This window comes from Giraffa tippelskirchi, chromosome 13 (genome assembly GCF_054371585.1).
Source record: "Giraffa tippelskirchi isolate mGirTip1 chromosome 13, T2T-mGirTip1v1.2.pri, whole genome shotgun sequence".
Taxonomy (NCBI): Eukaryota; Metazoa; Chordata; class Mammalia; order Artiodactyla; family Giraffidae; genus Giraffa; species Giraffa tippelskirchi.
This window is the reverse complement of record NC_137287.1, coordinates 5,481,689-5,497,596: the sequence shown is the minus strand read 5'-3', so window position 1 is coordinate 5,497,596 and position 15,908 is coordinate 5,481,689. Positions and strand designations below refer to the sequence as shown.

The window sequence follows — 15,908 nt, the reverse complement described above, 5'->3', positions numbered from 1 at the left end:
TAGGAGCCCACTTGAAAGGGCTCCAGTGGAGAAACCTGACAATTTGAAAATTAAATTGAAGAGTGATGTGAGAGAGTAAGTTAGTTATACATGAGATTATGTTGATATAAATAAACGACTGGGGGAGAATGGGGAGCTTTCCCTATGAAAGAACATCAGCTCATAAATATAGAAGAATGATGTGTTTAGAGAGACATCATGTTGTAACCATCACAGTAACAACGGTTTCAGCCAAAAACCATCCATGAATGATAAAACCAGTGGGTGACAACTTGAAGCGGAGAAGGCGATGGCACCCCACTCCAGTACTCTTGCCTGGAAAATCCCATGGACAGAGGAGCCTGGGAGGCTGCAGTCCATGGGGTCGCTCAGAGTCGGACATGACTGAGTGACTTCACTTTCACTTTTCCCTTTCATGCATTGGAAAAGGAAATGGCAACCCATTCCAGTGTTCTTGCCTGAAGAATCCCAGGGATGAGGGAGCCTGGTAGGCTGATGTCTATGGGGCTGCACAGAGTCCTTCACAACTGCAGCGACTTAGCAGCAGCAGCAGCAGACAACTTGAAGAGGAACAGAATATTTACCGTCTCAAAGGCTTCTCCCAGAAATTATGTGTTAATAACAAAGGGGGAAAATTATCCTTTACAGTAGAGTAAGCCGGTGAACACAAGTTTAAAAGTGCTCCGAGTTAAGATCACCAACACTGGGGCAATGTGCCCCATGATGAACGAAGGGATGAAGCCCTGATGCAAATTTCCAGGCAGAGGTTCTGACTTGGTGGGTCTGGAGGAGCCTGAGAACTGATATTGGAACCAAGCTTCCCAGAGGTTCACCTGTAAGTAATCCACGTCATAACTGACTTCTGGGCATGACATCCTTGTTATACTTGCCCTTCGAGCTCTGAACAAAGTTGTGCCTGCAAACTTCTGGAAAGTACCACAGTCTACTCTTTCTTTCTGCACAAGTGTCTTTCTTCAATTTGGCAGAGAGTCCCATCTGCCTGGAAAACTTCCTGCACATCTTCAGAACTGCCCCCTGCCTCTGTGTCTCCCCACTGTGGCCCCTCTGAAGCTCCCCTTGGTTACCTTTATGATTGTCTGTTTCTTTGGAATTCTGGGAGTTAATCATCAGCTGAAGAAAGTCCACACGTGGCTGTAAGCAGAAAGAAATTTCTATGACAGAAAGTTACTTGTGAAGTCACAGACAAATCAGGAGTGCAGTATTTAACGTCTTTCGTGAGAGTATGGCCCCTTAAAGAGCAGAAGTCTGACTGGTGTTCCTGAGCCCTCGGTGAACTAACATCACCTACAGACCTCGGAGAACACGACGTTTACCAGAGAGAGACCCAGGAACTGCTTTTTGGGCCTCACTCTCTCTGATCTTTGGTTTCTCTGGCCCATTTTCTTATTTCTTCCCCAATCTCCACCTTTCTCATCCCTCCACAATGATATATTAATAACCCCCCAGTTTTAAAATCTATACTTCTCTACGTATCTTTTAAAAAATGCAGAGAAGTTCACAAATCCTATGTGTACAGGGTAACAAATTTTCAAAAAGTGAATACCCTCATGTAACCATCACCAGATTTTACCTTTTGCATATCTTTGAGGCGACTTTCTTTTATCCTTTTTACAGATTTTGCCAAAAAATTCACAGGGCTTTTTGGAAACATGGTGATATTTAATACTTCAAAGATTGGGATAAGGAATGGAAAGAGTACTATAGAGAAGAGATAACAGAAAAGCAGAGTGAAAATTCAAAATTTACACAGCAAGTATAATTTGCTCTATCAATCAGAGAAAGATACCAGGGTTCTCAACCATAATCACCCCCTGTATGACCTTTGCTCAGACTTCCAAGCCAATGACTGAGCAAGGCCAAGTCCACTTATAGGGGCCATCACTATAGGAGTGAAATCAGTGGTCCTTTTGGCCTTTGGGAATCATCAAACAAAAACAGGATTATATTCCTTAACTTCATAATTTTTTATCTATTAGATTAGAATTTCTTTGGCTAAATCACACTATAGTGTGCTACTCTAATTAACCATTTTGTGCAAAAAACCATTCAAGATAGAAATAAAACAGTATATATCTTTTAACCACAATGGAATTAAATTAAAAATCAATAACCAAAATTGGGAAACTCACAAATGTGTGGAAATTAAACAATACACTTCTAAATAACCAATGAGCTGTATACTATATCAAATATACAATCAGGAATTACTTTGAAATAAATAAAAATGAAACTATTACTTACCAAAACAAATGGAATGTAGAAAAAACAGTGCTCATGGAAAAGTTTAAGGCTATAAATATCTACTTTTAAAAAGAACAAAGATCTCAAGTCATGAACCTAACTTTCCACCCTAACTCACTGAAAAAAGAAGAGCAAACCAACCTAAATCTAGAAGAAAGAAGACATTAATAAAGACAAGAGCAGCAACTAATGAAATAGAGAGAATAAAAACAATCGAGAAAATCAATGAAACCAAAAGCTAATTCTTTGAAAAGAACTTTTAAGCTAGTGAAGTGAAAGTCACTCAGTTTTGTCTTACTCTTTGTGACCCCATGGACTATACAGTTCATGGAATTCTCCAGGCCAGAATACTGGAGTGGGTATCTTTCCCTTCTCCAGGGGATCTTCCCAACCCAGGGATCGATCCCAGGGCTCCCTTACTGCAGGTGGATTATTTACCAGCTGAGCCATAAGGGAAGCCCAAGAATACAGGAGTGTGTAGCTTATTCCTTCTCCAGCGGATCTTCCCAACTCAGGAATTGAACCGGGGTCTCCTGCATTGTAGGTGGATTCTTTGCCAAATGAGCTATCAGGGAAGCCCTTTGAAGCTAGACAGACCGAAAAAAAAAAAGAGAGAGAGAGAAAACTCAAATATGTAGCATCCCAATGAAAGAGGAGAGATTACTGTTGACATTAAAAGAATACCAGGGACAAGGTTCACCAATAAATTAGATAACTTAGAGGAAGTGCACAAATTCCTTAAAAGACGTGAAGTACAGAAAACTAACGCAAAAAGGAAAAGACAATCTGAATTTTTCTATTAAAAATTATTAAACAGGAAGGTTGATTCCTCTAGCTTCATTCTTCTTTCTCAAGATTGCTTTGGCTATTCAGGGTCTTTTGTGTTTCCATACAAATTGTGAAATTATTTGTTTTAGTTCTGTGATAAATATCATTGGTAGTTTGATAGGGATTGCATCGAATCAATAGATTGCTTTGGGTAGTATACTCATTTTCACTATATTGATTCTTTCAATCCAAGAACACGGTATATTTCTCCATCTATTTGTGTCATCTCTGATTTCTTTCATCAGTGTTTTATAGTTTCCTGTATAGAGGTCTTTTGTTTCTTTAGCTAAATTTGTTCCTAACTGTTTTATTTTTTTGGTGCAATGATGAATGGGATTATTTCTTTAATTTCTCCTCCTGATTTTTCATTGTTATTATATAGGAATGCAAGGGATTTCTGTGCATTAATTTTATATCCTGCAACTTTACTATATTCATTGATTAGCTCTAGTAATTTTCTCATGGCAGCTTTAGGGTTTTCTATGTAGAGGATGATGTTATCTGTAAACAGTGTGAGTTTAACTTCTTTTCCAGTCTGGATTCCTTTTATTTCTTTTTCATCTCTGATTGCTGTGGCTAGAACTTCCAAAACTATGATGAATAGCAGTGATGAGAGTGGGAACCCTTGTCTTGTTCCTGATTTTAGAAGGAATGCTTTCAAAGCAATATTGAGAAAGAATGGACCTGGAGGAATCAATCTTCCTGACTTCAGACTATACTGAAAGAAAGTGAAAGTGTTAGTCACTCAGTCCTGTCTGACTTTTTGTGACCCCATGGTCTATAGTCCTCCAGGCGCCTATGTCCATGGGATTCTCCAGGCAAGAACACTGGAGCGGGTTGCCATTTCTTTCTCCAGGGGATCTTCTCAACACAGGAATTGAATCCAGGTCTCCTTCACTGTAGGCAGATTCTTTACTGTCTAAGCCACCAGAGAAGAGTATACTACAAAGCTACAGTCATCAAGATAGTATGGCACTGGCACAAAGACAGAAATCAATATAGATCAATGGAACAAAATAGAAAGTCCAGAGGTAAATCCACACACCAAGGACACTTTATCTTTGACAAAGGAAGCAAAAATATACAATGGAGAAAAGACAGTCTCTTCAAAAAGTTGTGCTGGGAAAACTGGTCAACTATGTGTAAAAGAATGAAACTAGAACACCTTCTAACACCATACACAAAAATAAACTCAACATGGATGAAAAGCCAAAAACTATAAATAGAGGAAAACAAAGGCAGAACACTCTCTGACATAAATCACAGCAAGATGCTCTATGACCAACCTCCCAGAGTAATGGAAATAAAAACAAAAATAAACAAATGGGACTTAAACTTAAAAGCTTTCGCACAATGAAGGAAACTATAAGCAAGGTGAAAAGATAGCCTTCAGACTGGGAGAATATAGTAGCAAATGAAGAAACTGGCAAAGAATTAATCTCCAAAATATACAAGCAGCTCATGCAGTTCAATACCAGAAAAATGAACAACCCCAATCAAAAACTGGGCAAAAGACCTAAGCAGACATTTCTCCAAAGAAGACATAAAGATGGCTAATAAACACATGAAAAGATGTTCAACTTCACTCATTATTAGAGAACTGCAAATCAAAACCACAATGAGGTATCATCTCACACGAGTCAGAATGGCCATTATCAAAAAGTCTACAAACAATAAATGCTGGAGAGGATGTGGAGAAAAGGAAACTCTCTTACACTGTTGGTGGGAATGCAAACTGGTCACCACTATGAAGAACAGTGTGGAGATTCCTAAAAAACTGGAAATAGAACTGCCATATGACCCAGCAAGCCCACTGCTAGGCATACACCCCAAGAAAACCAGAACTGAAAGAGACACATGTACCCCAATGTTCATGGCAGCACTATTTACAATAGCTAGGACATGGAAGCAACCTAGATGTCCCTCAGCACATGAATAGATATGGAAATTGTGGTACATATACACAATGGAATATTACTCACTATAAAAAGGAATGCTTATGAGCCAGTTCTAATGAGGTAGATGAACCTGGGGCCTATTATACAGAGTGAAATAAGTCAGAAAGAGAAAAAAATACTGTATATTAATGCATATATATGGAATTTAGAAAGAAGGTACCAACAATCCTACATGCAGGGCAGCAAAAGAGACACAGATGTAAAGAACAGACTTTTGGACTCAGTGGAGAAGGCAAGGGTGGGATGATTTGAAAGAATAGCACTGAAACATGTACATTACCATATGTAAAAGAGATGACCAGTGCAAGTTCGATGCATGAACCAGGGCACCAAAGCTGGTGCTCTGGGATAACCCGGAGGGATAGGGTGCGGAGAGGATTGGGAGGGGGATTTAAGGATAGGGAGACACATGTATACTTGTGACTCATTCATGTTGATGGATGACAAAAAACCTCATAATATTGTAATGTAATTATCTTCCAATTAAAATAAATTAATATACTGGAAAAATTATTAAACAGAAACTACTCAAAAAGAAAGAGACAATGTGAATAGACCTATAAGAAATACAGTTTGATTTGATAATCAAGAAACTACCCACAACTTGACAATGAAAAGCCCAGGTTCAGATGGTTTCAATGCTGAACACTACTCAAATAATTAAAGAGTTAATACCAATTTTTCACTAATTCATCAAACAAATAGAAGATGACAGAATACTTTGAAAGTCATTCTTCAGGATCAGTATTAACCTGGTGTGAGAAACAGAGTAAGACAGTAGAGGAAAAGAAAACTACAGACCAACATATCTCATGACCGTGGATATACAAACCCTCAACAAAATACTAGCAAACTGGACCTACTAACATATAAAAAGATGTATACATCATATATAGGTACACTTTATCCCAGGAATGCAAGGTTATATAATATGCCATTTCAATAGAGTAATAAACAATGACCACACAATTATCTAATAGATGCACATGAAGCATGTAACAAAAATCCAATACGTGCTTGTGATAAAAAAAAAAAAACTCTCAGCAAACAGGAACAGAAGGGACTTTCATCAACCTGATAAAAGGAATCTATGAAAAACACATATTTAACAACTTATGTAAACCCGTGGTTAACACTAATATCTAATAGTGAAAAACTGGACGATTTTCTCTAAGATTAAGAACAAGACAAGGAAGCCTTTTTCACCACTTCTACCTAAAACTGTACCTGACATTCTAACCAGAAGAACTAGTCAAGAAAATTAAATAAAATATATCCATATAGGAAATGAATACTAAAATTCTACTCTCAGATAATATGATATTTTATACAGGGAATCCTAAGAAAACCACTAAAAACTTACTAGAAAAAATAAATAAGTTTAGCAGGGATTCAAGATACAAGATCAAGGCAAAAACCACTACAATATTGTAAAGTAATTAGCCTCCAACTAAAAGAAAAATAAAAGATACAAGATCAAAATACAAAATCAATTGTATTTCTATATTGCAATAAATAATATAAAGTGACATTAAGAAAATAACTCCACTTATGATAACATCAAAAAGAATAGAATAAGTAGGAATAAAATAAAAGACATGTAAGATTTACACTCTGAAAACCACAAAACCTTGTTGAACTAAATTAAAGAAGATTTAAGTAAATGAAAAACATGCCCTGATGATGAATCAGAACATTTACATTGTCAAGATGGCACATTGACAGATATAAGACATTCCCTATCAGAACTCTAGCTGACCTCTTTGAAGAAACTAACTAACTTAGCTTAAATTCATATGAAATTGGAAGGGGCTCAGAGAAGACAAAACATTCCTGAAAAAAAAAATAAAGTTATAAGACTCATATTTACTGATTTTAAGACTTACCATAAAGCTACATTAATCAAGGCAATGTGGCACTGGCCTAAGGATGGACATATATTCATGGAATAAAGTTTTGAGTCCAGAAATAAACCCACTTGTCTATGGCCAACTGAACACTGAAAACGTTTCCAAGACCACTCAATGGAGACAAAACAGGCCTTTCAATAAGAGGTGCTGAGACAACAGGATAGCTATAAGCAAATTACACCAGGACTATTGATTTAAGTAATAACTGAAATTTGTATTTTTTGACCACCATCATCCAATTCTATCTTCCAAACCCTGTCTCTGGTAACCAAAAATCTGACATCGTTTTTCTATGAGTTTGGATTTCTTCCTTTGATTCAACATATAAGTATTTGTTTTTCTGTCTGACTCATCTCACTTAGCATGAGGTCCAGACACATTGCTGTAAATGGAAGAATTTCCTTCCTTTTCATGGCTGAATAGTATTCTGTTGGGTTTGTGTGTATACGCACCACATTTTTCCTATCCATTTATCCATCAATGGACACTTAGGTTATAAAAACCATTGAATTGTATACTTTAAATTGGTGAATTATATCTCAATAAACCTATGAAAAAGAAGGAAGGAAGGGAGGAAGAAAGAACGAGAGGGAAGGAGAGACAGAAGGAGGAATACAGAAAAAGAAATGTAGTAGGACACTTACCTACTGAGAGAAGAAATGGATCAAGGATATCAAATCTTAAGAGCTTCTTGGCATTCTCCACAAAGGGATCTTGTGGGTTGCCAAGGGAATCAATATTCACTCCAAATGATGTGCTAGTAATCACATCCATGCTGTAGGCCCCAAAGACACTGAGTGGAGAAAGATAAACACAGGCAGTTAAAATCGGGACCAGCTGACTATTCATATCCAACACAGTCAACAAGAAAATCACATAAAATCAGATGCCCAGGCAAGACAGGTCAAGAGCCACACTCTCTCAGAACCACCTGCTGGATCATGGAAGACTGTCTGCTACTATCACTCACTCCTGAGAGGTGTATGAGGTGTGAATGATGCAACTGCCCCTGTGCTGGGGGGATGGGGACACTAAGGCAAGTTAGACCCCACCACCACCAAACTCAAGGAGCTCAGTCATAGAAGGACAGAACCCATAATCAGACAAAGTACAGTAGTGTGCTTTGACTATGGGCAATAATAGCTGTAGGACTGTGTCTGAGCAGAGCAAAAGGAGTAAATTCACTCTTCCTGGGGAGTCAAGAAAGGGGACATTGATCTGGGTCTCACCTCACCACAGAATTAAGCTCAGAGCTGATTCCCCTTTAGCACAAAAGCAGAGTTGATATACAATATCACATTAGTTTCAGGTGTAGAAGAGCGATTTTAAATACTCCACTTAAAGTTATTATTAAATATTAAATACATTCCTTGTTATGTACAATCTATCCCTGTAGCACAATTATGTTCTACATTGTAATTTGTACCTTTCAATCCTCTATTCTAGCTGCACTCCCCTTCCTACTTCCCACTGGTGACCACCAGTTTGTTTTCTACACTGTGAGTCTGTTTCTGTTCTCTTATATTGATATTTATTCGTTTTATTTTTAGATTCCTCATAACATGATAACATGCAACATTTGTCATTCTCTGTCTAACTTATTTCACTAAACATAATACCCGCTAGGTCCATACATGTTGTTGTAAATGGCACAGTTTCATTCTTTTATATGGCTCAGTAATATTTCTTATGGGGTATGTGTGTATGTGTACACACATGTGACACATCTTCTTTCAACATTCATCTACTGACAGGTACTTACATTCTTCCATATCTTGGCTACTGTAAAGCAAAGCAGATAAAAGAAATGGCATTCATGTACCTTTTCAAATTAGTGTATTCATTTTCACTGGATGTATACCCAGGGTGGAATTGCTGAATCATATCACAGTCCTCAGGCTTCCTGGGTGACTCAGTGGTAAAGAAACTTCCTGCAATGCAGGAGATTTGGGTTCGATCCCAGGGTCAGGAAGATCCCCTGCAGAAGGGAATGGCTACCCACTCCAGCATTCTTGCCTGGGAAATCCCATGGACAGAGGAGCCTGGCGGGCTACAGTCTGTGGGGTCACAGAGAGTGGGACACAACTGAACACAGACGATAGTTCTCTTTTTTAGTTTTTGGAGAAACCTCCATACGGTTTCCCACAGTGGCTGCATCAATTTATATTCCATCAACCTTGTACCAGGGTTTCCTTTTCTCCACATCCTCACCCAAACTTACAGGTGTTGGCTGACTTTGTGATTTTGATTTGCATTTCTCTGATGATCTGCAATGCTGAACATCTTTTCAACCGCATATCTTTGCTTGAAAAAATGTCTATTAAGATCTTCTGCCCATTTTTCATTGGGTTGTTTGTTATTTAGATTTTGAGTTATATGAGACATTTATATATTTTGGATACTAACCTCTTATCATCATGTTATTTGCAAATTATTTCTCCCATCCATTCACTAGGCTGTCTTTTCAGCTTATCAATATTTTACTTCACTGTGTAAAAGACTTTTAAGTTCAATTAGATAAAAGTCAAAAATTAGGTCATTTCTTTATTTTTGCTCTTGTTTGCTTTAAGGGTTAAATCCAAAAACATATTGTTATGATTTATGTCAAAGAACATTCTGCCTATTGTTTCTTTTCCATTTTTATGGTTTCCAGACTTACATTTAGATCTTTAGTCCATTTTGAGTTTGTTTTTCTATAGGGTATAAGAAAATGTTGTATTTTCATTCTTTTACATGTAGTTGTCCAGTTTTCCCAGTACACTTATTGAAGAGACTGTCTTTTCTCCATTGTATATTCTTGCTTTCTTTACCACAGATTAATCGACTCTAAGTATATGAGTTTATTTTGGGGCTATCAATTTTACTCAATTGATGTGTGTCTCTTTTACGCCAGTACTCTCTAAGATCAGGGACAAGACAAGGATGCCCACTCTTTCCCCTTCTATTCCATAGACTATGGGACGTCCCGGCCACAGGAAGCAGACAAGAGAAAGAAAGAAAGGGCATCCTAATTGGAAGGGGACATGTAAAACTATTACTATTTGCAGATGAAACAATACTTTATATAGGCAACCCTGAAGTTCCACCAAAAATCTACAATAAATAAATTCAGTAAAGTGGCAGGTACATGATTAATATGTACAAATCTGGGGCTTTTCTATACAGTAGTAAAGAACTATCAGAAAGAGAAAATAATAAAACAATCCTGTTTAAAATCACATTAAAAAGATTAAGACACCGAGGAATAAACGTAACCAGGGAGGTGAAAGATCTATACTATGAAAACTATAAAACGACGAAGAAAATTGAAGGTGATACAAACAAACGGAAAGATATTACATGTATATGGATAGGGACAATTAATATTGCCAAAATGTCCATATTACCCAAACCAATCTATAGATCTAGTGCGATCCCTATCAAAATATCTGTGGTACTTTACACAGAACTAGAACAAATAATCCTCAAATTTATATGAAACCATAAAAGACCATAAATAGCCAAAGCAATCTTGAAAAAATCAACAGAGATGGAGGCATCATGCTCCCTGATTTAAGGCCAAACTGTGTACTTTTGTCTCCCAGAATATCCAAGGTGACAATTAAGTAGATAAGTTAATCCTGGCTCATGTACACAGAAGATATCTTCTGATATTTTGATGAGCCAACACTCATTCTTCGGTGGCTGGCCAGTCGAAGTTGTAACACCACTCACCTACTTCTATTAGGTCACTAGTGTAACTCAGCAGTGGGAATTTGGCTCCAAGGCAGGCAACAGAGTGGAGCTCAGAGGACCAGCAGCTTCACCCCTACTTACTCTTTCATGTCGACGGACTTGCCTTTCTCTGCTTCCTTCCTCAGGTTCCTCACCAACACGTCTCCATACTGCCTAATGATGGGGAACATCTAGACACAAAACACAACAGCACTGGAGTTAAATGTGGAAAATCAAGTTTTAGAAGGATGTGGTTTTCATGGGCATGGAGCCATAAGTGACATTTTATTATGAATCTGATGATGTCTCTTCTCAGATGTGAAGATAAAAACCATTTTAGGAAACTCAAATTTGGTACACCACTCCTTGGACAGGGATATGAATTATTTTCTACCTTATTATTTAAGTTGCTCACATAAAACCCTCTTCTTTTCTTACCTCCTTGAGCTTCCCACTAGTGAAGGTTGGAGACAGCAATGTCCGTATTCTCTTCCATTGTTCATCCTCAGCCAGAGACACAGCATTTTTCATAATTCCCAATGGACCAAAAACCTAGAGTTGAAAGCAAAACACATTTTACCCTACCTAAGTTTTGGAAGTCTCAACAGTTGTGGAAAATTTCTTAATAATTTGGGAACAATGTATTCAACAAATCTTTAGTGACTATCTACTTAGTACCAGGCCCTATGCTAGATAGAAGGCAATGGCAACCCACTCCAGTACTCTTGTCTGGAAAATCCCATGGACGGAGGAACCTGGTAGGCTGCAGTCCATGGGGTCGCAAAGAGTCAGACACGACTGAGCGCCTTCATTTTCACTTTTCACTCTCATGCATTGGAGAAGGAAATGGCAACCCACTCCAGTACTCTTGCCTGGAAAATCCCATGGACGGTGGAGCCTGGTGGGCTTCCGTCTATGGGGTCGCACAGAGTCGGACACGACTGAAGTGACTTAGCAGCAGCAGCAGCAGCTATGCTAGATGCACAATAAACATTTATCCTAAATGTCTAGGCTCCTGTGAATGTGGAAGAGACATTCAGCCACTTGATGTGGTTTCCAGCCTTCATATTCCAATCCCCTTTAAACGCAAATGACCCATGTAGTACATTAAGGGTTCTTCCAGGGAATAGAAGGGAATAAGATCTAGTTCATCTTCCTGGGCTATGCAGAGAAGGGATTGGTGACAGCCAGCCAGATAGCTTTCGCAGACTGCATTTTGCCTCAGATTACTTCGGTCTTTACATATACTTACAGCCTGATCGACTGGAAAAAGGAATGTCCTGACATGGTGGGGGCTTTTTAACTTGTACTAACTACACAAAAGATTATGAATCTACCTGATATTCTGAAAAAAATTATGCCATAATATGGAAAACATTTCCCCCTACATTTTCCCCCAGGAAGAGAAGGGGAAAGAAGACAACTCTATTTCTCAGCTTGGGACAGGCGTATGAAGCAAACCTGTTTGAAAATCTCAATCTTTCAAATTTATATTTTGTTTTAAAATAGATTGCTCCAACACAGATGCATAGAACAGTCTTATGGACTCTGAGGGAGAAGGTGAGGGTGAGACGTTCTGGGAGAATAGCATTGAAACATGTATATTATCATATGTGAAACAGAACACCATTCCATGTTCGATGCATGAGACAAATGCTCAGGGCTGGGACAATGGGATGACCCAGAGGGATGGGATGGGGAGGGAGGTGGGTGGGGGGTCCAGGAAGGGGAACACATGTAAACCCATGGCTGATTCATGTCAATGTATGGCAAAAACTATTACAATATTGTAAAGTAATTAGCCCCCAACTAAAATAAATAAATTTATTTAAAAAAAATAAAATAAAATAGATTGCTCCAACACTCATTCATGATAAAACTCACAGAATAGGAAAACAAAAAAATTTCCTCAACTTGATAAAGAGCATCTACAAAAAGACCTACATATAATATCACTTTAATGATGAAATATTAAAGTGCTTTTGAACTGTGGTGTTGGAGAAGACTCTTGAGAGTCCCTTGGACTGCAAGGAGATCCAACCAGTCCATCCTAAAGGAGATCCGTCCTGAATATTCATTGGTAGGACTGATGCTGAAGCTGAAACTCCAATACTTTGGCCACCTGATGCGAAGAGCTGACTCATTTGAAAAGACCCTGATGCTGGGTAAGATTGAGGGCATGAGGAGAAGGGGACATCAGAGGATGATATGGTTGGATGGCATCACCAACTCAATGGACATGAGTTTGGGTGGGCTCCGGGAGTTGCTGTTGGACAGGGAGGCCTGGCATGCAGCAGCTCATGGGGTCGCAAAGAGTCAGACAACACTGAGCGACTGAACTAAACTAAAGTGACATCTTCAAGATAGGAGACTCATCACCAGAGTGGAGACTCCAGCCTTTGTTGTCTCACAATTAGACAGCTCATCATAAGTGAAAATAGGTCTAAGAAGCATCAGCAATACAACAGAGCACACGTAAAAATAACTCACAAAAACAGGAGGAGAATAGATACATTTTGTTTGCATCATCCCTTCCCCTAGGCCTGCACTGCTCAGCATCAGGAGGGAATTCCCCAGCCTGAGACATTTTTCCTTGCTGGAAAAATAAAAAATGGCTAAAAGAGACAACACGATCAGTTACCTGTTTCTCCAGCCTTTCAGAACATTGTACAAATGACCTGCTTGGCTTTCACCCCACCCAGAGACGAGCAGAGCCAAGACATCTAGAGACAGCTAGGAAAAAAAAAGAAGGGCAGGGACTACCAGTGTCAACCACAAAGCAGGAGTGACTATGGTTCTCTGTATCCTGCTCTGCAGAAAACCCCAGAAACTTTGCTATGATGAAACCAACTGCCAGCACAGTCATTGAAAAACCTCTGAAAATGTTGCTGCTGATCACTCCCCAGGGTTCTACATTAGCAGACTCCAATTGCCTGAGTCCTGTCTTCCCCCTCAACTGCCAAGAGAGCTGCTCCAGCCAGTGATGCCCTGAGACCCAGGATCCACACCGGCTGCCAGCCCCGATCTTTTGGGCTGGGCATGTGCAAAACCCCATCCCAGACCCCTGCAGCTGCTCAGGTGTCTATACTACATCAGAAGAAAACAGTTAAGTATTATGTGCTTATGTAACTACACACACACATACCTATCTGTCTTTATCTGTATCTATCTATCTGTCATCTGTCTATATTATCTGGCCTGTTATCATCTATCTACACAGAAAAGCATGGATTTCCACTGATAATTCAGTCGGTGACTCTACAGACTAGTTTTTCAGTCTCTGAACCTGTGACTTCTTCTCCAACGGTGAGAATGTGGATTTCCATCATCCTTTCTATGTTATTACTTAATCAATCCTCCTTTATGGACCCAAATCACAATCCATCCCTTTCCACTCACGATGCCCTCTCACCCTACGAGCTACCACCACAAGTGAGTATTTTGGGTTCCCTTATCAGTGAAAGTGAAAGGGGCTTCCCTGATAGCTCAGTTGGTAATGAATCCACCTGCAATGCAGTAGACCCCGGTCTAATTCCTGGGTGAGCAAGATCCCCTGGAGAAGGAAAAGGCTACCCACTCCAGGATTTTTGGGCTTCCCCTGTGGCTCAGCTGGTAGAGAATCTGCCTACAATGCGGGAAACCTGTGTTCGATCCATGGGTTGGGAAGATACCCTGGAGAAGGGAAAAGCTACCCACTCCAGTATTCTGGCCTGAAGAATTCTATGGACTCTATAGTCCATGGGGTTGCAGAGAGTCATACACGACTGAGCAACTTTCACTTTCACTTTACCAGTGCCCGTCTACCATCCCTGTGGACCCCCTCCCCTCCCTACTCGGTCTCTGACTTGGAGCCACTGTCCTCCTTCTCTGGCCCCACCCTGATGTGTGAGGCTGCCCACCTCCTGTGGCCCACCTTCAGGCTCTGGACTGAATTGTCCAGGAAGAGATGGCAGACAAGGGAAGGAGAGGTGAAGGCAGGGGCAGAAAAGAGAAAGGAAGAGCCATGTGAAGCTTCTGATACCAACTGAAACTGACCACTGCATGTAGCCTTTCTCCCCAATCAACTGAATAATCAGCCACCTTTTATTTCACGTTAATGATGTTAAGGGAGTTCATGAATCCTACCCTACTGCCTCCAACCCCACTAGAGCTGCCCAGCTAGTGCCACCACTCATGCTATAAGGCCCAGGATCCACACTAGCAATCAATCTTTTTCGATGCACATGTGCAAAACCCCATCGGAAGCCCCTGCAGATGCTCAGATGCCTACAGGCAGTCCTTACTGCTGTCACTCGACTGCACTGACACACCTGCTCACAACTAACCTCTGCGGCCACACACCTGCACACTGCCAGGCTCAAGCCTGAGCACAGCAACAAAGACAGAGCGCAGAAAAAAATAAAATAAATAAATTACTTTTAATGGGTAGTCTTTCCATAAATGGTGCTGGGGCAACTCAGACATTTAGAAGCCAAATTAAAAAAAAAAATTAACCTCACACGTTACATAGAAACTAACACAAAATGGGTTATAGACTTAAATGTAAAACATAAAATGACTTAATGTTTAGGGACAAAAAAGGAGAAAATCTTCAAGGCCTAGGGCCAGGTCAAGATATTCTGGACTTGACAACAAAGGCAAAATCCATAAAATGGAAAACTGATAAATCGGTCACCAAAATTGAAAGAGCAGTGTTTGCTCTGCTAAAGGCCCTGATAAGAGGAAAAAACAAGCTACATGATGCAACTATATAAGAATAGTAAGGAGACTTGTAGGGATGGAATAGTCCTGTACATTGATTGTAGTGGTAGCTACACAAATCTACATCTAGGACACATTTCACAGAACAAAACATACACAATCAGTAGCATGAAACTGAAGAAATCACAATAAGCTCTGTGGATATATGAATGTCAATTTTCTGCTTTGAAATTGTATTCTAATTAATCAATGTGTTGCCGTTGGAGGAATCAGGACAAAAGGTACGTGACATGCAGCCTCTCTGTATTTTTCTCTTTTGACAACATCCTGTGAATTTATAATATATTTCAAAATGCATATCTAATAAACAAGTTTTAAATTTAAAAAAATGGATGCCTACCCTCCGGTTTGTGAAGACAGAATAACATTCTTTCACTAGTACTGTTTTGATCACCTCTGGATCTGTGATAACCAGCAGAGGCTGTTTACCTTCAAAAATCCTGTGTAGGGAAAACAGAGCTGATTAAACTTAATG

General features: G+C 39.4%; 2 protein-coding genes across 4 annotated transcripts in view; one reads left to right on the top strand and one right to left on the bottom strand.

Moving 5' to 3' along the window:
• Nucleotides 1-15,908, top strand: part of ZNF3 (zinc finger protein 3) — a 490,877-nt gene that overhangs the window by 328,453 nt on the left and 146,516 nt on the right. The gene's annotated exons all lie outside the window — the stretch shown is intronic.
• LOC145531923 (cytochrome P450 3A24-like) overlaps nt 1-15,908 on the bottom strand; it is a 104,574-nt gene that overhangs the window by 19,251 nt on the left and 69,415 nt on the right. For all 3 annotated transcript variants that reach the window (XM_081555862.1, XM_081555863.1, XM_081555861.1), the window contains 6 exons: nt 15,774-15,873; nt 11,111-11,224; nt 10,775-10,863; nt 7,603-7,751; nt 1,592-1,719; nt 1,086-1,152 (listed from right to left, as the gene is read on the bottom strand). In XM_081555862.1, coding sequence (XP_081411988.1) covers nt 1,086-1,152; nt 1,592-1,719; nt 7,603-7,751; nt 10,775-10,863; nt 11,111-11,224; nt 15,774-15,873 — 647 coding nt within the window. The remainder of the gene's footprint in view (nt 1-1,085; nt 1,153-1,591; nt 1,720-7,602; nt 7,752-10,774; nt 10,864-11,110; nt 11,225-15,773; nt 15,874-15,908) is intronic.